The 24,799-nt window shown below is 40.8% G+C and overlaps 2 protein-coding genes across 3 annotated transcripts in view; one reads left to right on the plus strand and one right to left on the minus strand.

Annotated features, from left to right (window-relative positions):
* Positions 1–14,499, plus strand: part of LHCGR (luteinizing hormone/choriogonadotropin receptor) — a 52,720-nt gene extending 38,221 nt beyond the window's left edge. Inside the window, exons 8-11 of the mRNA XM_040623493.1 lie at positions 2,145–2,219; positions 5,029–5,214; positions 8,452–8,532; positions 13,344–14,499. Of these exons, the coding sequence (XP_040479427.1) occupies positions 2,145–2,219; positions 5,029–5,214; positions 8,452–8,532; positions 13,344–14,499 (1,498 nt within the window). The remainder of the gene's footprint in view (positions 1–2,144; positions 2,220–5,028; positions 5,215–8,451; positions 8,533–13,343) is intronic.
* Positions 14,500–22,689: 8,190 nt separating this feature from the next.
* GTF2A1L (general transcription factor IIA subunit 1 like) overlaps positions 22,690–24,799 on the minus strand; it is a 45,122-nt gene continuing 43,012 nt past the window's right edge. For both annotated transcript variants that reach the window (XM_040623496.1, XM_040623495.1), the window contains one exon: positions 22,690–22,931. In XM_040623496.1, the coding sequence (XP_040479430.1) occupies positions 22,824–22,931 (108 nt within the window). In that variant the 3' untranslated portion in view covers positions 22,690–22,823. The remainder of the gene's footprint in view (positions 22,932–24,799) is intronic.

A 24,799-nucleotide genomic window follows, 5' to 3' on the forward strand; every position in this document is an offset into this window, starting at 1 on the left:
TTTAAAACCGCCAAGCAAATTTTCAAACTATACATTCAACCAAACTGTACATTCAACCCAGTTTCTGACACCTTCCCCATAAATGGGCTTGTCCAAAGTTGTTCAGAATAATGACACTAAAGCCCTCAAACTTCCTATTTACCAAGGCCAGACAGGAGGAAAGAAGCAGCACCAGGTTGTCCTCAGACACCTCTAGGGTTCTAAGAGTCAGTCCCTACCATTCCCAGAGCACACCACTTATGAACGTTCTGGGTGGAGTTTGGGAGTTCTCCCACTGTGCTCCAAGAGGTTATCCTACTGTGCTACTCATACCTGGAGGGCTGTGTCACTTGGGAACATGAAAGTGACCCCCAGGAAAATGTGGCAGACCAATTTATTTTTAACTGAGTTACATAATGCAGAGTTATCAGTACACAGAAAGATCTGAGTTTTAATAAAACATGTGAGATGCTCTGTCATGAAATTTGAACAATTAATTTGACCTGGCTGACATGAGGATTATTTGCTCACAGAGCCCCATTTCTATGATTTATGACCATAACAGAACATAATTAAAACAAACCAAATCAGGAAGAAGAGCCATGGAGGTTTGGAAAGGAAATTTTCTTTGATTTAGATTTTAAACAGCAGTTGACTCTGACAACCTCATCTCTTTGAAAGTGGAAACACACCCAAGGGATGGAACTGAATGAGACTGACGGGTGCCTTCTGATGGAAGGGCTGAGGATTTCCAAGGAAAACGCAGAGTAGAAGCATGTGGAAAACAGCCACCCAGGGAGCGAGATGCAGGGGTTTTTGCACGTTTTTTTTTTTTTAAGATTTTATTTATTTATGTGACAGAGAGACAGCCAGCGAGAAAGGGAACACAGCAGGGGAGTGGGAGAGGAAGAAGCAGGCTGCCAGCGGAGGAGCCCGATGTGGGGCTCTATCCCAGATCGCCGGAATCACGCCCTGAGATGAAGGCAGACACTTAACGACTGCGCTACCCAGGCGCCCCTTTTTGCAGTTTTTAAATGGCAGGCGTGATGTGGAGACATGCGGAAAGACAATGAAGAAGATGTAGAGCCAGGAGACAAGCCAGGATGCCTAAGCATCCTGCAGGGGTTGGGGACAGCGGGTGTCGGGTATTTGTTTTGCTCTGTAACATTCTAACGGTGACGCAGAAGAATCATGCTCCCATGCTTGAACCATCACAGCATGTTCCAGAATGCTCTTTGAGGCACCACTTTTTTCTTGTAGAAAGAAAGTAGTCAAAAGAAGGCTGGCAAGCCTGAGCCCAGGGACTCCTCTCCCAGCTGCCTTGCCCACCCAGAGAGGGGCCTGGGCACGGAGACACCAGGGTCAAGGCCCAGAGAGGAGGCTGCTCAGCAGCGCCAGGCCAAGCTAGCTGTTCCTGAGCAGTTCACCCCGAGCTGCTCGGAGCCCCCGGGGACAGAAGCGTCAGGTAGCGACCGCATAGCAGCGCTTGGCCGTGCTACACCTTAACAGCAGTGGCTGTTTTGTCCCCACAACATGCCCACCTGGGGACAATCATATACCCAGCACAGGACCCCGGGCGGGGCGCGCAGGGTGTGGGGCGATTTTCTACGCAGGCCGTTCTTCCTCCCCTTTCCTACCCACGGAGAATGCATACCTGAGAGAAAAAGAGTACAATTCCCACAATGAAAGGGGTATCTTCGAATAGACGCTCCTTTTTCTTTTGAAGTCAAGTATTTGCAGACGTCAGTAAATGACTGCCAGCCAGCTCCGAGACCTGCAAGGTCAGGGCGGCTGAGCGCGGACACGAGCAGGCTGCACCTCGGCCCTTCAGCCTTGAGCGCGGCCGCGGCATTTTCACCCTCGCGCAGCTGGGTGCGGCCACCTCGCTTAGCTCCAGGACAGGAGGGGGCGAGCTCGTGAAGCTGCAGGACAACACATTCTACCTGGGGGGGGGGGGCATTGCAGGGGGAAAGGTGGAGCCACACACACACACTCCAGCAACTGGATGATGTGCCCGGCCCCTGCATGTCTTTTTCCGCAGTCCCCCTTCTCCCGCTAACGCTGAGCACCACGCAGGCAGGCTGCTCCAAACGTGTGTCCGTGCAGCCCTGACTGGTGACACATGAAAGCGCGGACTCCACTAAGGACGCCGTCCTTCCCCACAGGGAGCTCAAGGAAAATGCCCACCTGGAGAAGATGCACAATGGAGCCTTCCGGGGGGCCACAGGACCTAGCATCTTGTGAGTACAGTGGTGCTGCCTTCCCTGCCCACCCAGGCCCGCTCAGGATGTCCAGCCACACTGTCCCCAGGCCGGTCCGTGGAGATTCAGCCTCCGCGTGTGAAAGGGCTGCCATTAACCAGTAATGCAAACTGGGAGGGCTTACGTGACGGAAATTGTCCCCATTCTAGAGCCTTGAAGTCTGAACTCAAGGTGTCAGCAGGCTCATTCCTCCTGAGGGCTGTGAAGGAGGGATCTGTTCCGGGGCCCCACTCCTTGCTGCTGGTTGTGCCTTCTGGTTGTGACAATATAACTCTCACCTTCACATGGCATTCTCTGTGTGTACCTGTCTGTCTCTGAATGTCCCTCTTTTTATAAGGACACCAGTCATACTGGGTCTGGATTCATCCTAATGACCTCATTTTAACATGATATACCTCTGCGAAGACCTCGTGTCCAAATAAAGTCACATTCTGAGGTACTGGGGGCTTAGGACTTCCACATTTGAAATTGGGAGAGACACGATTCAATCTATAACACCAAGTATAGAGGGCTGCCCACCTGGCATCCACTCATGGACATGCGAAGGTCAAAGATCTGACTTGCCCCTGGTGCTTTGTCTGGACAGAGCTGAGCTGCTGTGTCAGCAAGCAGCAGAACCACTTTACTTCCAACCCGGCCACTGTCGACTTCTGACTGTGTCTAGTTCCCAGCCCCCACTGCTGTCAACCCCCGACTTCACCTACACACCAGCTCCTGCCAGTATCCATTCGGACTCCACTGCTTAATTCCTGCAACCATCAACCCCTGACTGTTTACCCCCTATTTCCCACCACTCAAACTTCTGACCTTCTCAACTTCCTAACCTCTGCTGCTCTCAGTCCTAACTCTCTCTCTACTCTCCACTCAACCTCCTGATTGTTGCTTCCACTACCTCATGGCTCATGCCCACTGCTTCCTCTGCTGTGTCTCAGCTTCTGCCACCCTACCCACCCCCCGGGTCCTTGTCTGTATGTCTCATATTCAGAGTATGCCAGACTCACAATCGTACAGGTTGGTTGAGACTCTGCAGTGTAGCACACCCTGTCATGGAGCTCCTAGAGCAAGCTGACTCTGACCCAGCCACTGGACAGCCAGCCAACCAGAGTTGCCTCCAGGTCAAAGTGTATGATGAAGTTAGTATGGTCACAAGACATCCTGCCTGAAAGTCCTTGCTTGAAGAGCTGCTTGGTCCACTTGCTTAGAAATGACTGTGAGAAATAGAGACACCTGCACTGTCTTGTCCAGAACAGTCTGACCAGACTAGTCTTATTTCACAAGCAGCTGTTCTCATTACACCCTTACGGTGTAAGTGGTGTCTAGAAGTGTTCCTTCCACGCACAATCCAAAAATATTTCCCCCCCGGACTTCCACTGAGACTGAAAATATATTATCAGAGATTTACTCCTTTATAATGAGCCCTTGCCTTTTCCAGAATCCTAATTTAAAATATATCCCCCCATGGGGCGCCTGGGTGGCACAGCGGTTAAGCGCCTGCCTTCGGCTCAGGGCGTGATCCCGGCGTTATGGGATCGAGCCCCACATCAGGCTCTTCAGCTATGAGCCTGCTTCTTCCTCTCCCACTCCCCCTGCTTGTGTTCCCTCTCTTGCTGGCTGTCTCTATCTCTGTCAAATAAATAAAAATAAAAATTAAAAAATTAAAAAATAATAAAATATATCCCCCCAGCAAAACACATACACACACACACACACACACACATACACACACACACAACAAAAAAACCCTCCTGCAAAGAGTTGCGTGCTCTATCCCTAACATATCCAAGATAACTCCATAAAGCAGGATGAGAGCACTGGTTACCTCAATCAACAAGGATACAAAAGCAGCAGGAGTCTGAAGCCCCTGAGGTAAATTCTGCTGTCCTGGCTGTTCCACCACTGGTCTACACTAGCTCTGTGTTGTCAAGTTCATCTATCAGTCACCTCTTGATCCCCTTCCATGTGCTGGGCACTAAGTATTGAGACAATTTCCTCAAGGGGGCTATGCTACTGGAAAAATTTCATGGGGCATCAGCAGCAACCACCTAGGAGATGGGCAAGATTTTAAAATTTCCACTGACTTGTCTTCCTCAAACTTGTTTGGATTTTTCTCGGACATTGCCTCAAGTCTAGAAAAACCAAAGAGTTTGGGACCTTGTTTACAAGACCTAAACTTTCCACACAGTTCTGTTTGCATGGCCAACTGTTTGCTTGCTTTGGACGGATGAATCCAGTTTGCCTTTAGAGAATGTGCAGTCTGCTTCCCAGGTAGATAATGGCTAAGGCCATGCAGCAGCTCTTAATAGTATAACCGGCCTGTGCTTAGTGAAAACCTACCCTGCAGGGCTTGATCAGTCAAAGACAGAGGCATCTAAAGCTCGAATATCTCCCCCCTGGGAGAGAGCACAAAAGCTGATGTCACTGCATGTGCCTGCTGTCTCATAAAGCAATAGTTATTTCATATCTGGTAAGTGGAGAAAGGGAGAGGGATGGAGAGAGGGAGAAAGGGATGTGGGGGAGGCAAGAGAAATGCTATGGCAGGTATAAGGAGTTACACTCAACCTTGAAAGGAATAATGGGGTGCATATGAGGGGAAAAAACACAGCATTGTTGTTGTTGTTTTAATTTCAATCTTAATGTGAGTAACTGAATGGAGAATTAGGGGGAAAACAAGATGGAGAAAAGATTCCTCAGAACCTGGAGCAATGCTATTATTGAGAGGAGGTTTGATTCTATGAATCAAATGTATAAAATATGTAAACAAAAAGGCTTGCTCCCTTCTATTTTTCAGGGATATTTCTTCTACCAAATTACAAGCCTTGCCTAGCTATGGGCTGGAGTCCATCCAGACACTCATTGCCACATCATCCTATTCTCTAAAAAAACTGCCATCAAGGGAAAAATTTACCAACCTCCTGGATGCCACACTGACTTACCCCAGCCATTGCTGTGCTTTTAGAAACTTGCCAACAAAAGAGTAAGTAAAAAACAAAAGGTAGAGCCTGCCAAGCTGTGGCAGAGAGAGGGAGATAGAGAGATAGGGATAGAGATTTTAAAACGGTCAACTGGTCAGCATCTTCCTGCCCCTTCACTCCCTGTTCTAGATCAGCTCCACAGCCATGGGGTCACTTTCAGAGACACAAGAAGAAAATAAGCCATTCTGTTTCCTCCTGAAAACTGATTCCAAACGTTGATTCACCCTGCAGCTACAAGACCTTTGTAGGCTATTCTGGGCCAACAGAGTTATAACCTTAAATTAGGCTATAATTGCAGTTGCAAAATGGAGTACAAAACTGACATTGTAAAGATCAATTAGCTCTAATCCTTAATAGAGAGCATCATTTTTAAAGAAGGAGGGAAGTAGGCTCAAGAGAGTAAATTTTACCTAACGTCTTAATCTTTAATAATAAAAAAAAAAATGGACACAAAACTCTACAGAAGGCTTTTTTCTTTTTTTTAAAGCTATTTCTCTCCCACCAAGAAAACCATCTTTCATTTCAGAATAGAATCCTAGCTCCCTAAGGATTAGCTTAGTGTCGGAACAAAAAGGGCATGAGCTCCTGGCTGGTTTATGTCCAGTGGGGGCATCTTACTGTTTCCACTGATACACTGCAGTCCAGACTGGAAGGACCGCATGAGCAGGATTTCATTCTTTCCTTAAAGATTGTTTTCCAGACTTCTTTTTTGACTGAGATACATACTAATACCTTTTTTTTTACATCACAAACCAGGATACATGTCACATAGGTAACAAAACAATACATGTGTGATGCGCACATATTTTTCTTGTCTGTTTTACTCTATTTCATGTGCGTTTGTGTTTTTAATACTAGTCTTGATGCACTCTTTTGTGTTCATGACCCACTAATGGGTCACAACTCACAGCTGGGAAAACATTTGCCCTGAAGTGTTATTATGCAGGCTAAGAAGATATTCTCAATTAATTAGATGAGGTGTTAGAAGAGTGACACTAAGATGCTACTGTCTTTGTTTGGAATCAACCTATTTATAACGAGTCAACCAACACCTACTTTGTGCCTTGCAGAGGTGCATGAAGTCCTATCTGAAGTTTTCAGGTAACCTAGAAGCCAAAGCACTCGGAGAGCCATGCACCATTAACTGAGCTTCAAGGAATATTAATTGAGCACTTATCATTTCCAAACTGTGCAAAAATCTGAAGATACAAAGATAACTAAGAGCTCGTCCCACCTTCTGAGTGTCACAAACAGCTGTGTGGGGGCAACACGCAAGAGACCAATGTTTAAGGACAATACAGCAAGTGTAATGGTAGAGCTGAGAACAGAACAGAATGCTCTGGGAGCACAGAAGTTTCTAAACAGCAACGGACTTATGGAAGGCTTCCTGAGGAAGTGACTTCTGAGCTTTGGAGAAGGGGTAGGAGTTGACTAGGCAAGTGTGGGTGAAAACCATGCCAAGAAGACAAAGTAGCTCGTGTGAAGGCACAAAGGCAAGAAACAGAGGATGAAAGTCCTTTGGAAAAACTGGAGCAAGATGCATTATGGGTACAGGAGGAAACAGGAAGAGGTGGGCTGTGATGGGCTCTGAGTGTCAGGCCAGGTTGTTCAGAGGATGGGGAACCACAGAAGAACTCGAAGCGAAATTACTCAGAATTGCTTGTGTAAAGTAACACTCCGGCACCTCTGGAAGATGGCTTGGAGGTGAGCAAAGCACAATACAGACAGACACTGGTTTATGATAAAGCTGATTCTGGATACCTCAACTTTTGAGGCAAAGAGGTCACATCCCTTCTGAAATTACCAGCATGTAAAAACAATAGTTCAGGGCCTTTTCATTCCAGTGAATGAAAGAGACTGCCTCTGGGTAAAAAAGGGGAGGACAGGCTTATGCAGTTGTAGGCCAGTATCAAAGTGAGATGGGAATATAGTCACACAGAGGGTATCTTGCTTGGGATTACAAACTTTAACTGACTCCCTCTGCCTCCATAAAGCTTGAAACCTTGGATGCTAGTGAGGCCGGAGAGCCTGAAGCTGGGCCAGTGGAATGCTGATGCAAACTCTGAGCCACCCCTCTGCCCTGCAGCTGCTGGGCCCGGATAATACACACAGCTGCCCAGGCAGATGGCCCCAGAGACCTCCTTGGTATCTATGATTAAAATTTCAAAACAGAGTAGATGGAACCCAGTGCTATGAGTTCAAGGCTAAAAACAACCACATTTCCTGTTAACTATAGACTGGTTCACACATAGTATCTCTAAGTGTCAGACACGAAGCCAGTATCAAACACAAACACACACACACACACACACACACACACTCATACTCTGATCCAAATTTGAGGACTTATAAGCCTGACCCAAAATAACAAGCTGATTAATTTTTGCAAGTGGGTCCAGTAGGTCAAATAGTTCTTTATTATCTACCTTCCTGCTCTGTATACAAAGTTATTTGTACAAGGAACTGTCTTGCTAATATTTGAGAAAAATATATAGAAATTTCTAGTCTCAGTTGCCTTGTGTCTCCTTCCTCCTTGGGAAAGGTTGAGTTTCTCACCGCCTTGTCTCTTTCCCTCTCTTTCTTCACCCAGTTTTCCTCTGTGCCTCACTTTGACCTCATCTTAAGTCTATAAGTACGGATCTCTTTTAGTATCTTGATACTTCTCCCCTTTCCATTAGGCGAAACTTCTTGTAATGACGGAGGAGTAGGGAGCACGCATGTGTACTTCTGCACATAAGGAAAAAAGGCAGAAAATTCACATCATAATGTCAAGTCCAGTATCTTCAAATCCTTACAAAACAGATTTCCCAGTTAAAATTTGAAGCCATGAATTCTGAATGGTTATTTGTTCATCAAGGGCAACGTGGTAAGGAGCGTGGTAAGGAACGAACCCTAATGTACCATAAAGGTGGTTTTTAATAAGCGGTGGAAAATCCATGATTCAACATGACCAACTGAGGCTTTTTCATCTCTAGAGCCCACACAAACCATTTAGCATTCAGGAGCATTTTATCTAAGCTGGAAGCACTCTAATGACAATTCTGAAGCCTCTACTCTCTCTCCAGGAAATGTTTCAGTTAGGACAATGGTGCAGAACATGACTGGTATAATAGGTAAAGAATTTGGATGAATAAAGTATAAATAGACATGATCATGTTTAGTTTAAAGACCAAAAGCTCAACTGCTCTTTTTAAAAAAAAAAAAAAAAAACCAAAAAAAAAAAACCTCTTTTCTTTCAGGCAGAATTTTTCATTTTCCATTTTTGAAAACTTTTCCAAACAATGTGAAAGCACAGCAAGGAGACCAATTAATGAAACGCTGTAAGTATTTGCATGCAAAGAAACTCAGGAAGCCATGTCTCATTCTATGTGCACCTTATTATCAGTGCCAAGGGTTTTCTTCTGATAAGAGTCTTCATTGGGGGGATGTTTGCAAAGCACTTTTTAATAGATTTAAAATGGGAATTTTTTCTTTGCAAGTGGCATCCAGTTGATCAGACATCTCTTTTAACCGGTAAAAAACCAAAACAAAAAAAGAAAACCCTCTATAAAAAATGTATCTATGTGTTCGTTCTACAGTTAAATGCTCCTCAGAAATTAAAATTTTATTTGCAGGTATTTTGAGGTCACTAAGGGCTTGTTTAAATGACAGCGTCATTTGTAGGAATTTTCACTAGTCAGTGGTCAGCATTCCACAAAGATTAACTGATTGCAGATACGTCTTCTAGAAGTAGCCACTTCCCTTCAGAAAGACTCCGACCTCCTTGACCACTATGCTCCGGAGCTTAAAATTATTCAACCTCAATGCTATCACTAACATACACTGGATGGGAGCTCCATTTCTATTCTGACTGATTTTTTTAACATTTTTCCTGGTTCCTTGGCATTTCACATACGTTCAAATGTAAAAGAGCATGCCTCAAAAGATAATCCCAGTGTCCCTATGCCACATTTACTGTGATTTATAAGTCTTATTATTCCCCCATGTGTCCTTCAGGCTACAAAACCAGATGCCCCTCTAAGACACCTTGCCATTCTCCATTCCCTCTTCATCTTTTTTTTCTTTTCTCTTGTTTTTTTTTTTTTTTTCCCATCAATCTGCAAGTTATATAGAGGCAGCAGGGTGGTATGATGGAAGGACCCTGGGCTTTGGGGCTTCTCAGAGTTGGACATGAATCCTTGGCAGTGATGTTCCTGTAACACTGGGTATCCCTGGATAATACTTACCTTTTTTGAGACATTTGGCTTTCAGAACCATGAGAATGAAGGGAGTTGTTAAAGAAATTGACAGCATCTGGGGTACATTAGAAATATCATACTCTGTATCCTTCTTTTCTCTTTCATTTAGCTCCAACACCAAGTGTATTCCAATGTTCCTTTTCCTCATCATTCCTGCTCTTGTCTCGATATTCTGTCAGTCACCTTCTCTGTAACTCTTTTGTAACCTATGGCTTTTTTCCTCATCAACAGGAAACACTTCTGGCTATATCAACGGTAGCATCAAGGGGTAGTTTGCGGGGATGGGAGACTTAAGCCCACTCTCAATAATCCTCATCAGCCCCACCACAAGCCTTCCCAAATAAGTTTGCTATGCTAACGCTACTTTAAAACAAATCCCCTAATCTCCAATATCCCCAAAACTACATGAAATTTGTACATAATCTAGGTAAAAAGAATGTGCTCCCTGTGAAATCCCCTTCCCCCTTCCTACAACCTTGCTATTCCTAAATCCCTGGAGTTTAGAAATTCTACAGTCAGCCACTAATCCTTACCTCCTTTCGCCAAGATATCAGTGGCCTTGCTGTTACAGCTGGCCCCATCATTCTCCTACAGTTCCCATCTTTTCTCCTGTCTTTGTTCATTGTGACTGGAGTGGCCTCTCCATCCTCAGACCCAGTGATGTAGGCCTATATGAGTCCATTCATACCCTTCAGTACTAAAGACAGCTCCCTGCTGGGTTTTGTCAATAAGCATGCTGCTGCCCTCAGGAGCTCTCCCAGGACACAAATGTAAGTAGCAGCAGGTAGGTATCTGGTCTAAAGACAAATCACGAAGGAGAAACATTGCTAGACATATGCTCAGTAAGGCAAAAAAACAAAAACAAAAAACAAAAAAAAAGGGCAAAGGACCAGAGGAGTGAGAGAGGGAACATGTTTGACTTCTTACTGACACAAATTTATTCAGAAATCATGGCAGAATTTTTAGAAGTTCTGAGTTAGTGCTTCTGACGTAGTTTTATTAGTAGCAGCTGAAGTAGGTTTTTTTTTTATTGTATTTATTTGTTTGAGAGAGAGAGAGCATGAGCACAGGGGAAAGGCAGAGGCAGAGGGAGAAGCAGACTCCCCGCAGAGCAGGGAGCCTGACACGACACTGGGCTTAGTCCCAGAACCCCAGGATCATGACCTGAGGCAGATGCTTAACTGAGCCACCCAGGAGCCCCTGACGTAGTTTTGATAAGGGGAAAGGAGCAAGGGAAATTAAGGTAGCTATAGTTGGAAAGTTTCCACTTGGTTTAATACAGGCCATTATTTTGTAGGAATCATCCAGGGAACTTGTTTAAAACACAGATTCCTGGGCTCTCTCCCTAGAGAATTTGATTCAGGGTGCGAAGTAAAGCCAGGAATCTGCATTTTAACAAACACCCTGGTGCTTCTGGTGGGAGTGGTCCAAGGACCACACTTTGAAAAGCACTGACCGAGAGATAGTGAAGTAGAGGAAAGGCCCCTGCCCTACGGATATGAAGAGCAAGCGCTGCCACTACAGCCTAGGGCTGAGGGACCTTAGGCTAATCACCCACCTCCTTTAATCTCGGATTCCTCACCAATAAAATGAGGGGTTCAGTGAGATGACCTTTTAAGAACCTTTCTAATGCAACAAAATAACCTATTTTCTTTAATCATTCTTTATAACCACCACATCCCTTTAAAGATTAAAAAAAAATAGGTAATTCTATTAATGGGCACGAGATGAGGACAAATGTACTTGTATTTAGTAATAAAGCAGGTGAGGTTCCTGTGCAATCTTCTGTGCAGAGCAGCAATCCTTCACTAGTTCCAAAATGGTTTCTAAGAATTTCTAGCACCGTTTTGGAATCCCAGATCATAGATTTCTTTTTACTCCTTTTTTAATCTGTGTTATTTCCCTTCAGTAATTGTATTGCTCAAATATATCATTTCATCCACTCACTGAATTCGGTTCACATTTCCTTGTTCGGAACATGAGAAGCTAAGTTTTAAGAGTAGAGAAAAATACGCTTTCAATGGATGAGGAACCGTAAGGTAATATACATATTTGTGATGGTCCTGACAGAAAAATTATGCCCGTTCCTCCAGCTCCCAAGATTATATTAGCAAACTGTGAGCAAAGAGAAAATCTGTTAAGCCTACATGCATCATACTGTACACTCATGTTGTCCCTGTATCCGTTCAATTCCCCTCAGAGCCAGGATCACCCTGGTTTACTCATTCCACAAGCATTTACTGAATGGATAGTCTGAGCCAAAACTGTGTGAGGCACTGAGAGCTCAGAAATAAATAAGACCTACTCCCCTGCCTTCAAAGCTATTAAAGAATAGTTTCACAGATTATTAAAGAAGACACGCATCATCACACAATGGCAGAATGGTTTGATAATTACAACAGTCCCTAAGTGCAGTCATGGCAGAGAGAAGGGGTGACAAACCCCTGGAGGTGTAGAATCAAGAAAGGTCTCATTGAGGAGCTTACCTTTAAGGATGAGAACAAATTCACCAGAGAGATGAGGAGAGGAAGGGAAGGAGAAACAGCACATACAAAGACAGAGGGATGAAAGTAGATTCTGAGAGCCACAAGTCATTTCATGTAACCAAAGGGAAAACTGCACAAGGGATCTGCAAGAGATAATTATAAGAATCCCTGACAGTCACTGAGCACTTAATATGTGTCAGGCATTATTCTAAACATTCTATAGGTGTTAATGCAGTTAATCCTTGGCACCACCTTAATGAGGAAAGTATGATTCATAGATCTATTTGGCAAATAAAGAGCTTGAGGCACAGAGATGGTAACTCTCCCACTCAGATTTACACAGCCTGTAAAGACTGGAACCCAGTCTTTCTCCAGAGCCCATGTTCTCAATTGTGCAGCACTACTGCGTCTTGGAAATGAGACTGGAGGAGGAGGCAGAACCCAGATCATTTACAACTTGGAGGTCATCACAAGGAGTCTGGACTTTATCCCATAGCCAATGAGAACCTAGCAAAGGTTTGAATAGATTTATATTTAAGAAAGACCATTCCAGGAGGAAGGTACAGATGGACTGGGAGAGGGCTAAAATTGGGGAAGGATGCTAGGGGAAAACTAATGTAACTGTCCTGTAATAGAGGATGAAAACCTGAATTTAATTAGTAGCAGTGGGCTTGGGAGGAAGGGAGTGGCAGAGGTGGGGCTGCTCCTTCACTAGAGATAAGAGTCCCTCTTCAATCCACTCTCTGAATTTGATTCATACCCCTAAAGAGTATCTATTGTCTCTGTTTCCCCAAGAGAGACATTTCTCCCTATTGTCCATGTCTATATTCATTTTCTGCTAGGTTTCCAGTAGTCCATCCTTGCTTTCCACTTCTCACCCAGGCTATTTGATTAGCCAGAGCCCAATGTGCAAGCTAGTCTCCCCTACCCAGAGCTGCCGACCTTCAGCAGGGTGAGCCTTCCAGTCCCATTTGTGTTCTACTACAGACACACGGCTTGACAGCTGTTTGGTTGGCAACTAAATGAGATAAAAACCTAAGAAAATGCCAAGAAAGGATTCTTTTAGACGTAGCAAGCATATACTGTCTCTAAATTTGTTTTCCAAAGAAAAATCATCCTCTGTAAACAGCTTCATTAAGTCTTTGCATCAATTATTTTATTTATTTATTTATTTATTTATTTATTTATTTATATAAATTGCTTTTCATTCCCTTAAGGAATTTTTATATCAATTCAGGGTTCTCAGACTATTTAACAAATAAACCTAAGACTGAGGCTGTTGTGGCTTTGTTTCCTTTTGTTTCATAGAATTTAAAAAACACTATGGATGATTCTTCCATTTTTTAAATATACAGAATCATAGAAAATCTCTTGAGTTTACATTGAGACAAATTATTCTTCTTACAGTTATTCTGCCATCTTTGCTGAGAGTGAACTGAGTGACTGGGATTATGACTATGGTTTCTGCTCACCTAAGACACTCCGATGTGCTCCTGAACCAGATGCTTTTAATCCCTGTGAAGATATCATGGGCTATGACTTCCTTAGGGTCCTGATTTGGCTGATTAATATCCTAGCCATCATGGGAAATGTGACTGTTCTCTTTGTTCTCCTGACTAGTCGTTATAAACTGACAGTGCCCCGTTTTCTCATGTGCAATCTCTCTTTTGCAGACTTTTGCATGGGGCTCTATCTGCTACTCATTGCCTCAGTTGATTCCCAGACCAAAGGCCAGTATTATAACCATGCTATAGACTGGCAGACAGGGAGTGGGTGTAGTGCAGCTGGCTTTTTCACTGTATTTTCAAGTGAGCTTTCTGTCTACACCCTCACAGTTATCACACTAGAAAGATGGCACACCATCACCTATGCTCTTCAGCTGGACCAAAAGCTACGTTTAAGACATGCCATTCCGATCATGCTTGGAGGATGGCTCTTTTCTACTCTAATTGCCACGTTGCCCCTTGTGGGTGTCAGCAATTACATGAAGGTCAGCATTTGCCTCCCCATGGATGTGGAAACCACTCTCTCACAAGTCTACATATTAACCATCCTGATACTCAACGTGGTGGCCTTCATCATCATTTGTGCTTGCTACATTAAAATTTATTTTGCAATTCAAAATCCAGAGCTGATGGCTACCAACAAAGATACAAAGATCGCCAAGAAAATGGCGGTCCTCATCTTCACTGATTTCACCTGCATGGCACCGATCTCTTTTTTTGCCATCTCAGCTGCCTTCAAAGTGCCCCTTATCACAGTAACCAACTCTAAAGTTTTACTGGTTCTTTTTTATCCTGTCAATTCTTGTGCCAATCCATTTCTGTACGCGATTTTCACAAAGGCATTCCAGAGGGATTTCTTTCTGTTGCTGAGCAAATTTGGCTGCTGTAAACGTCGGGCTGAACTGTATAGAAGGAAGGGTTTTGTGGCTTATACCTCCAAGTGCAAAAATGGCTTCACTGGATCAAATAAGCCTTCTCAGTCCACCCTGAAGTTGTCTCCATTGCAGTGTCGATCTACGACTGTCCCAGACAAGAAACTTGCTAATAAAGAGTGTTAACTGTTTTATCAGTAACCACATTACTGAATTGCTTAAAGATGTAAAAAAATGATCTGTACTAGCAATTTTAACAAAGAGTTGCTTTTAAGAAATTATTTATTCTTAGGCACGCTGGGCAAAAAAGAGATATCTACGTAACTCAAAGTGTTGTCCATGACCATTGCCAGTCTAAAAATTATCTGTCATTGGTACATAATGACATAAAATACAGATGTTGAGAGTGTTTAGAAACATTTCTAGCAATTTTGACAGAGTAATTTAATGTCTGTTGAATCTAAAAAAAAATTTTTTTTAAGATTTTATTTATTTATTTGACAGAGAGAGAGGCAGCCAGTGAGGAGGGAACACAAGCAGGGGGAGTGGGAGAGGAAGAAGCAGGCTTCCCAGCGGAGCAGGGAGCCTGATGCGGGGCTCAATCCCAAGACCCTGGGATCACGCCCTGAGCTGAAGGCAGACGCTTAATGACTGAGCCACCCAAAGCACCCTGAATCTAAAATTTTTTTTAAAATGAGGTGGTATTTTACATATCCTTGGGTTTTTTTTTTCATCTTTGTAGTGATTTTTATTGTACTTTATAAAAATATTAGTCCGTAACAGATTTGAAATTTAAAATAACTGGTCCTTTTCCTCAGATAGTTTGAAAAACACCCTCCAGGGAAGCACTGTCCAATCCCATAGCCACTAGCCATATGCAGTGAAGTTAAAATTAAAATTGAAATGTAGTTTCTCCCATAAAACTTCTAGAAGAAAATATAGGCTGTAATTAATTTGACATCAGCCTTAGCAACATTTTTCTAGATAGTGTCCTCAAACAAGGAAGGCAAAAGCAAAAATAAACTACTGGGACTATACCAAAATAAAAAGCTTTTGCACAGCTAAGGAAACTATCCACAAAACAAAAAGGCAACCAACCTGGTAAACGGGTTGGAGAAGATATATGCAAATGATGTATCTGATAAGGCATTAATATCCAAATATACATAAAGAACTCATACAACCTAACACCAAAAAATCAAATAATCTGATTTAAAAATGGGCAAAGATGGGGCTGTTCCTTCACTAGAGATGAAGTCCCTCTTCAATCCACTCTCTGAATAGACGTTTTTTCAAAGAACACCTACAGATGGCCAACAGACACATGAAAAGATGCTCAACATCATTCATCACCAGGAAAATGTAAATGAAAACCACAATGGGATACCACCTTACACCTGTGAGAATGGCTGGACTCAAAAAGACAAGAAATAAGTGTTGGTAAGGATGTGGAGAAAAGTAAACACTTATACACTGTTGGTGGGAATGTAAGCTAGTGCAGCCACTATGGAAAACAGTATGGAGGTTCCTCAAAAAAATCAAAATAGAAATATCATACAACCCAGTAATTCCACTTCTGGGTATTTATCCAAAAACACAAAAAAACACAAAAAAACAAAAACAAAAACAAACCAAAAACACTAATTCAAAAAGATATATGACCCCTAAGTTTATGCAGCATTACTTACAAGAGTCAAAATATGGGAAGCAACCCAAGGGTCTGACAGATGAATGGATAAAGGAGGTTTGGAAAATACACACCCACCCACCCACACACACCCACACACACACACACAGAGGTAGAAAGAAAGAGAGAGAATGAAAGAAATAACTACTCAGCCATAAAAAAAGGAGTGAAATCTTGCCATTTATGAATAGATGGACCTAGAGGGTGTAAGTGAAGTCAGTCAAAGAAATACCTATGAGTTCACTTACATGTAGAACCTAAAAACCAAAACAAACACACAAAAGAAACTTCCTCATAAATACAAAGAACAAATTGGTTGTTGCCAGAGGGAAGAAGAGTGGGAGGACAGACAAAATAGGTAAAGTAGATTAAAAGGTGCAAATTCCCAGTTATAAAATAAATATGTCACAGGGATAAAAAGTACGACAGAGAATATAGTCAATAATACTGTAATACCTTGGTATGGTGATAGATGGTAACTACACTCATTGTGGTAAGTAAGCATTTTGCAATACATATAATTGTCCAAATCACTGTTTTACACTTGAAACTAATACAATGTTTTAGGGTCAACTATACTACAATTAAAAACTTAAAAATTTAAAAAAAAATTAAAATACTCTGTGTGATACTATAATGGTAGATACACATCATTATATACTTATCCAAAACCACAGAACATACGCCAAGAGTGAGCTCTTACATAAACTACGGACTCTGAGGAGTCAACGTAGGTTCATCAATCGTAGTGTATGTGCCACCCTGGTAGGGGATACTGACAATGGGGGAGGCTGTGCGTTGTGTGGCAGGGTGAGCGGGTATATGGGAAATCTCTGTACCTTCCACTCAATATTGCTGTGAACCTAAAACTGCTCTGACAAAGTCTATTAAAATTAAAAATTTTGAAAGCAAAAAAAATTAGAAATTAAAAAATAAAGCAAGTTGCAGACATCAGTACTCATCAACCCTAAACACTTCAAGCATGCTTATCACTAACCAAGGCTCAGTATTTTACATTTTAGGTTAAACTTACATGGACAAGTAAAATGGACAAATACGAAGCATACCATTTAATGAGTTTTGAGAAATGCGTACGTCCATGTGACTCCAAACCTCTGTGAAGACATAAAACACTATCACCCTCAGAAAATTCCCTTGTGCCCCTTCCTAGTTAATCCCTCACTCCCACCCCCCAAAAGTAACAATGGTTCTCATATTTTCCCCCATAGATGAGTTCTGCCTGTTCTAGAACTTCATATAAATGGAATCATACAGTATACACTCTTGTGTAAGGCTCCTCTGATTCTACACAATGTTCTTGCTATTCATCCACACTGTTGCTCGAATTAGTAGTTCATTCCATTTCATTGCTAAGTTGTAGGATTCTAACACTGTTTTCCATTCTCCTACTGATAGGTATCTGGGCTATTTCCAGTTTTTAGCTCTCCTTTGACATTTTATTAAATAAATATATAGTCTCAACTGGACTATGTATTTAATCTGCCTTCAACCTTTATGTCACTGTGCAAAGTGATTCAAAATAGCCTATAAAAGATCGTACGCTTTACAAAGTATCTCTTCTCTGTATGTTTTTCACACTTCTGACTTTTCTGCTGTAGAACTAGTTATTTCTCTTTACTCAGATGCAATCCTCTCTGGTAAGCTAGTGTTCTAGAAGTTGTCTCAGTGATATGAGCAAATACTGATTAGTCGTGTTGCTATACACATACACAATAAACTTTTTGATTAATTCATAAATCCCAGAACCAAAACAACTAAGTAAGCAAAAAAAGCAGAAAGGCAAACAAAAAAAGTAAGATATACCCTTGTGAAGACACTCTAAATTATGTCTTCTTAAATATTGTTTGAGTCAAAGTACTTGTATATATCCTCTGAAAATAACTTTTGTGGCCTTTTCCACAAATACCGATTTTTAGAGTTTACTATCTCCCTCATCCTCATATCCTTTCATCCACAAAGACCTACCAGTTCTTGAACGTCTTCGAATGTCTTCTACATCAAGTCTTTATTTTGCATTCCTGCTGCCACACCCACACTTCAGGCCATTCCCCCTTATACCTCAGAAGTCCTATCGTATCTCCCTCATTTTTATTCATATCCAATCTTTGCCATGTCCACACTCTCATACCAACCACTTATTAATCTTGCTAAAATCCTATTTCATCCTATTATGTATCTGCCAAAATCCTGAGCCACTCATCAGTACCTATAAATTTAAATTTTAGCTCCTAGACTAACATTCAAAGAGCTCCAAAATCCATTCTCAAATCTGCTCACTTGGTCTCCTGCTGTTCTTCTGCACAAAACAAACTGTCACCCTTGCTTTTCCCTAGCCATGCCCCACACATATCTATTCTGGTGTGGGTGCCACTGTTACCATCCAGAAGACCTTCTTCCTTACCTGCCCTCCTTCTGCACCCTGCAAGACCCCAGCCACAGGTTTAGCTTTGTTACCAAGCTCTCCTAATCCACCTCCTCCCTAATCCACTAAATTAAAGACACCTCCTTTACTTGAAATAAAGTAAGGCATAAGTAATAAATATGTGACCCACAACAACTCTGGACTACTTTTGCACTTGTCATCCCTATCACTCAACTGTCTTTTATGCTACATCCTGGGTGTTTTTATCCTTACACATACACCTCTTATTTCATCTAGCTTATAAATTTCTTTAGTGATAAATTCATCCCTTTTACTTGCATCTCCCACTATATCTATCCTCGAGTCTTATACATGGTAGGTGATTAATAATTTTTTTCAGCTGATTCACTTTTATAACTGAAATATAAGACAAATCCTTATGAAGAACTATTTCCCTCATGAGATGGTCTCGTGTACTCTTAATCTGTGTAATCCTTCATACATAAATGATAAAAACATCAAATGCTCAAGAAATTTTATTTCTATCTTGTAGGTTTGTTTTTGTTTTTGTTTACCATGTTCCATATTATCACTGGCAGTTTGCAAAATGACGAAGAAGGGTTATTAATAAGTCAAGAATCACTCATCTAAACTTACGAAATATTTTTAAGTTACTTTGTCCTTCACTCCTGACATTTGCTGTAAAGGGCCTGGTTTTAGTTTCCTAAAAAATGTATTAAGTCCACATGTAAATTAAGAATCTTTATGTCACAAGGATTTCAATAAATGTGTTCCTAATTGGAAATACTCTTCTTTGAAATGTGCAATATTTTTTTACTAATACTGAATTTCTTCCTAAGAGTTATTACCATACCCTTCCTATTTATAATTTAGCTTTCTAGTTATAAATCACAAAGTTCCCACATGGCATATTACAGTATATTTACATGAAGGCAGCATAATATTAACCTAATAACAGGAGTCAAAAGAAAATCCCCACTAAATTCCCCTGCTTACCACCTCAATTAACTGTTGCTATTCATTGTAAAGATACTCATTTTCCTACACAACTAAAATTACTGAAACTCAGTGCCTCAGCCCGAATTGGAACCTCATTGCCCTGTGGAGTCTGAGCTGTACAGATGGTTAGTAACACATATTATAGCACTTTGAATAAAATAGGTAAAGAAGGCATTCCAGGCAAGGTCAGTTGGTCAGTCCCTAAGAGACTAACTGCAAATTCAGCAAGATCTTCTTAGACTGTAGGGAGAGGTGGAAAATATGTAAAAAACACTGTAGTCTGCAAGCATGAGAAAAAGTTTGAAATAGGAATTAGGATACATGATACTTTCACAAATTTCATTTAACACAGCAAATCGTAACGTCTATAATAGCGGCACTTTCTCTACCTATACAAGGGTGCAGGATGACATTTGCCAAGGTACTGTATTTACAACCTACCTTATGGAATTTTGTTATAATATACAAGAAAAGCTCAGCTTGGACATGATGAAGGGTTTCTGAAGGTAAAAGTAGTACCATTTCAAAGCCAAGTCTCAAACACCACTTTATAGGGTTTATAGAATAATTTGTTCTTTTAAAATGCACTAGTAAGATTTGTCTTGCTCTCTTTAGCACGAGTTGAAAATATTTTAACTATGAGTCATGACCTATCAGTAGGTAGTGAAATCAATTTAGTGGGTCAAGACCGCCAATTTTTAATGCAACAGAACAGAATCAAATCGAAAATACAGGGAGGCTATCGTGTGCTAGAGGTAAGCATGATTTTCTGAAACTTTTATTTAACTTGCATTATGTATATCTACATGCATGCAAATGTATACTGGTTGTTAACTTCTTAGTGTAAATTGTAGTCAAAATTTTTTCAAAACTGCTGGTTTTGACTTTTCAGGAAGTAGGATTTTTTTCTGGCATTATTTGAAAGCAATAAAAGGGCGCCAGCTCCAAAATAATTTGGAGAATCACTTAATTCTCCCTGCAGCCACCACCAAAACTATCATTTATATTAGCATGCCAAGATTATTGTTGGCTTTGTTTTATTTTGTGCTAAGCTTAGTTTTAAATTGATTTTTTGCAATTTTAAAAGATCAGGGCATGAAAGCATGTAGAGACACCAATGGAACAAGTGTGACTTTTTTCTCTAATGATAAAAAATAAAGAGGACCACATAAATAAGGAGGACAAATACAATAGTATTCGTGATATGCCATTTAAAAAAAAATCACTGAAGCAAAGTGAGATTTTAAAATCCACAGTGGAAAAGAGGAAAAGAATTTTAGAAACAATTGTTATTGCCTCTCCCAAAAATTTGAATCAATACATTAAACCCCAACTCCCAAGTGAATGCATCTATTCAATAAATTCGGCCCTTAATTTGCAGTAAGGTTTGCTTAGGACAAACACAGAATGATTGGACAATGCTCGGAGGAAGAAAGCAAGAACACTAGAAAGTATATTCTTTGGTCCTGGATGGGGTACATTTTAGGGATAAACACAAGTAAGTACTGTCTTTTTACCTTCCGTGTAGAAAACATGGACATTTCATGAAGGACAACATTCATTAAGGGGACCCATAGCTCCTGGAAGTTCTCACAAACCAGATAAGGATCTGGGACAGTGGGGGTCATAGGGAAAAGATAATTACTCTGAGGATGAAGAGGGCATAGCTGGAGAATCTGGTTAGGAGAGCAGCACATTCACTAGTACTAACTGAACCCTCTTGCAGCTGCCAACTTTAGGCCAAAGACAGTACCCCACAAATGTTGTCCAAGGCCCAGAAGAGATTAATCCAGACTTTGAAAAGATCTACCAGTAGCTGAATCCCTTGGGTACGATAGGAAAAGTACTGCAATAAATTAAATTCTCCAAATGAGGCTGCCTCTGAAAAAGAAATGAGGAATTCAGGGTGCCTGACTGGCTCAGTCGGTAGAGCATGCAACACTTGATCTTGGGATCATCAGTTCAAGCCCCACACTGGGCATGGAGCCTACTTAAAAAAAAAAAAAAAAATTGTATAAAAAAAACTACTAAATTAAAAAGGGAAGGAAGGAAGGAAGGAAGGAAGGAAGGAAGGAAGGAAGGAAGGAAGGAGGGATGGATGGATGGATTCACCCTGTGATCAGCCAAACGGAGGTATCTAATCTTTGGGGAGATTCCGAGACCATAACCCACTCATCTCAGCACTGGTTTTTGTATGAGAGTTACCATCCTAGAGAACACTACTCAGGGCTGAAAGTAGGATCTTAGAGACCATGTATACTCTACCTGTTAAGAGAAGAAGAATGATGGGGGAAATATTCCCTTGATGAATTTGAATCTACTAAGGAAAAGAGTATTACAGAACAGTTTACTGGGATATTAATTTGCTTTGTTTTTATTGCTGCAGGAAAATGAGAGCTATTTGTGTTTTGCACTGTGTTTTCTCTCCCTGATTTTAAGACAGTTTTTTAGGTCTTCCTGTGTCAAATGAGATTGCCTGGCCGAAACAGAAGGTTCCTGAAAAGAACATCTCTTCTTAACTTTCACTTTAGAAACGTAAAATTAGAACTTAAAATTTAGAACCTAAATTCAGTAAGGGAATTCCCTGTGAGGGCAAAGGAAAAGAGATGTTATCTTTCAAGGGAAAGGAGCCTGCAAAGTGATATCCCAGTGTTAAGAAAAATACAAGAAAAAAAATACAAATGGAGGAAAAACCCACCAAGACTAAAAAGATGGAAGTATGAAGTTTCAAGAAATAGAATGGGAACCTAACCACTTCCTCACAAATCTCAGGGAGATAGCAGAATATGAAGAAGAATGGTCCAATCACATGATAAGCCTAGAGAGGCTGATCCTTAGCCCCAGAGAACCTGGGCTCAGCACAGATTTCCATGTTCAAGTATAGTATGGTTTCAACAGACATCTGCTTCCAAGGGACCATTTGGGCTTGCACAGTCAGCATATCACTAGTGATCAGTATAGACTGAAGACCTAGAGAAGCCTTCTTGAATATCCCTCTAATTACAAAACTCTCCAGGATCTGTTGTAACATGGTTCGGGGAGAGATGGGAGGACACCAGCCCCAATCTAATAACCGATACCAACTTTACCATGAAGGGGAATTGGAGTCTGACCTAAATTTTACTTCAAGATTAAAGAAATGTGATATTTCTTCATGCTCCATCACATCTGATTCATTTATGTTTCATAATGGTATAGATAATGAGGGCTTTTAAAAAAAAGAAACCCCATTAAAACAAGAAATGAAAGAAATATAAAATTGTATCTTTGTATTTGCATCTGAATTATAGTTTTATTAATTCCATACAGTGAACTAAAACTTTGAGCAGCTCTGTACTGGACTATATTTTAAATAAAAATAAGTTTCACAATATGTAATATAGTCCCATTGATGTTTATGGTTTATCGAGCTCTTAAGTTTTACCACTCTGCATCACCAATGGCTTTTGCAAATACATAGTCTCTCCCTCCAAAACACATAACACCATCTTTCAAATAGAATTTCCATTTGTTCTTGCTTCGATGAATCTGGAGGGAGAAAAATAGTCTAAATTAAATAATTTTATAGTTAAAGTATCATTTACAATTCTTTACACGTCACGTGGGATTATTCTGACCCTAAATAGGAGTTCTTTAAAAATAAGTTCTTTAAAAAATAAGACCTCTTCAAGATAGTTTATTCATTCATCCAGCAAATATTTGAATTCCTGTGTGTCAGGAATTGTTTTAGGCACTGCAGATAAATCAGTTTAAAAAAATACATATATAGAGAGATAGATAGATAGATCTTTTTAAATACATATATATATGTAAAAATATATGTAAAATATATGTGTAAAAATTCATATAGGGGCGCCTGGGTGACACAGCGGTTAAGCGTCTGCCTTCGGCTCAGGGCGTGATCCCGACGTTACGGGACCAAGCCCCACATCAGGCTCCTCCACTATGAGCCTGCTTCTTCGTCTCCCATTCCCCCTGCTTGTGTTCCCTCTCTCGCTGGCTGTCTCTATCTCTGTCGAATAAATAAATAAAATCTTTTAAAAAAATTCATATATATATAGATATCTATATATATATAGATATATATAGATATATAGATATCTTTTTAAAAACTGGAAAAATTCCCAACTTTGAATAGTTTACATTTTAGTAAGGATGAGGGAAACAGAAACCTAATAAATACCTAAATTATAAAGAATATTAAAAGGTGCTAAGTGCTATGAAAACTAGAGCAGGAAAAGGAAGATCACAAATACAGAGGTGCATTATAATTTTAAATAAGAAAGTCGGGGTAGGGGGCGCCTGGGTGGCACAGCGGTTAAGCGTCTGCCTTCGGCTCAGGGCGTGATCCCGGCGTTATGGGATCGAGCCCCACCTCAGGCTCCTCCGCTGTGAGCCTGCTTCTCCCTCTCCCACTCCCCCTGCTTGTGTTCCCTCTCTCGCTGGCTGTCTCTATCTCTGTCAAATAAATAAATAAAATCTTTTAAAAAAAAATTTAAAAAAAAGAAAGTCAGGATAGGCCTGAGTTATGAGGTAACATTTGAGCAAAGACTTAAAGAAAGTAAAGGATAAATCCAGGAAGATATTAACCAGAGACAGCAATCCAGGCAAAGGGAACAGGAGCACCAAAGTTCCAAGGACGGGGGATATCTGGATTGTTCAAGAACAGCAAAGAGCAATATGTCTACAAAGGAATAAACAGGATGTAGTTAATATTATCAGGAATGAAAAAAAACGGAATTTCATTTTGAAGGAGAAAGTTACACTAAAGTACTGAGCAAGGTCAAGAGATACAGCTTATAATCTATTAGATTCTACTGGAAGTTCCTTGGATTTAATAAATCAGACTAAATACAGACAAAATAAAAACTAGAAAATCCTAGTACTTCAAGAGGTGAGAAATCATAAGATCATTGTTACCTCTGGGTAAACCACCAGTGACTATTTAAAAACCTTAGAAATGTATGATCTGAAATCAAGGGTAAAAATTAAACCCAGATGTTTATTGCAAATAGTCAAAGCAAAGAAGAAAAAACCTGTGACCAATATTCAGCTGCATATTGTGAAACATAAGAAAATACAAATGATAAACCCCTATTTGTGTGGGGGGGAAAGACGTCCTAATAACAGAAAATTTCTTCTGAGTATGACTCCCAAATTTACACCTGGACATACTTAAAAGTCCCTGAGAGTGTTCAGAATCCTGAACTCAGCACAGGTGATAAAATCTGACCATAACTAGGAGGAGTACAATAGCAGCAGCAGCAACTCATTGTAGTAACTTTATTCTAGAAATAGTGCATAAATAATACGTTTATCCTAGAAATGCAACAATGGTTCAATATTAGGAATTTATTAATATAAATACTGTATTATTAGACCTATGGAGATAAATC

This window comes from Ursus maritimus, unplaced genomic scaffold (genome assembly GCF_017311325.1).
Source record: "Ursus maritimus isolate PB19 unplaced genomic scaffold, ASM1731132v1 scaffold_6, whole genome shotgun sequence".
NCBI classification, from domain to species: domain Eukaryota; kingdom Metazoa; phylum Chordata; class Mammalia; order Carnivora; family Ursidae; genus Ursus; species Ursus maritimus.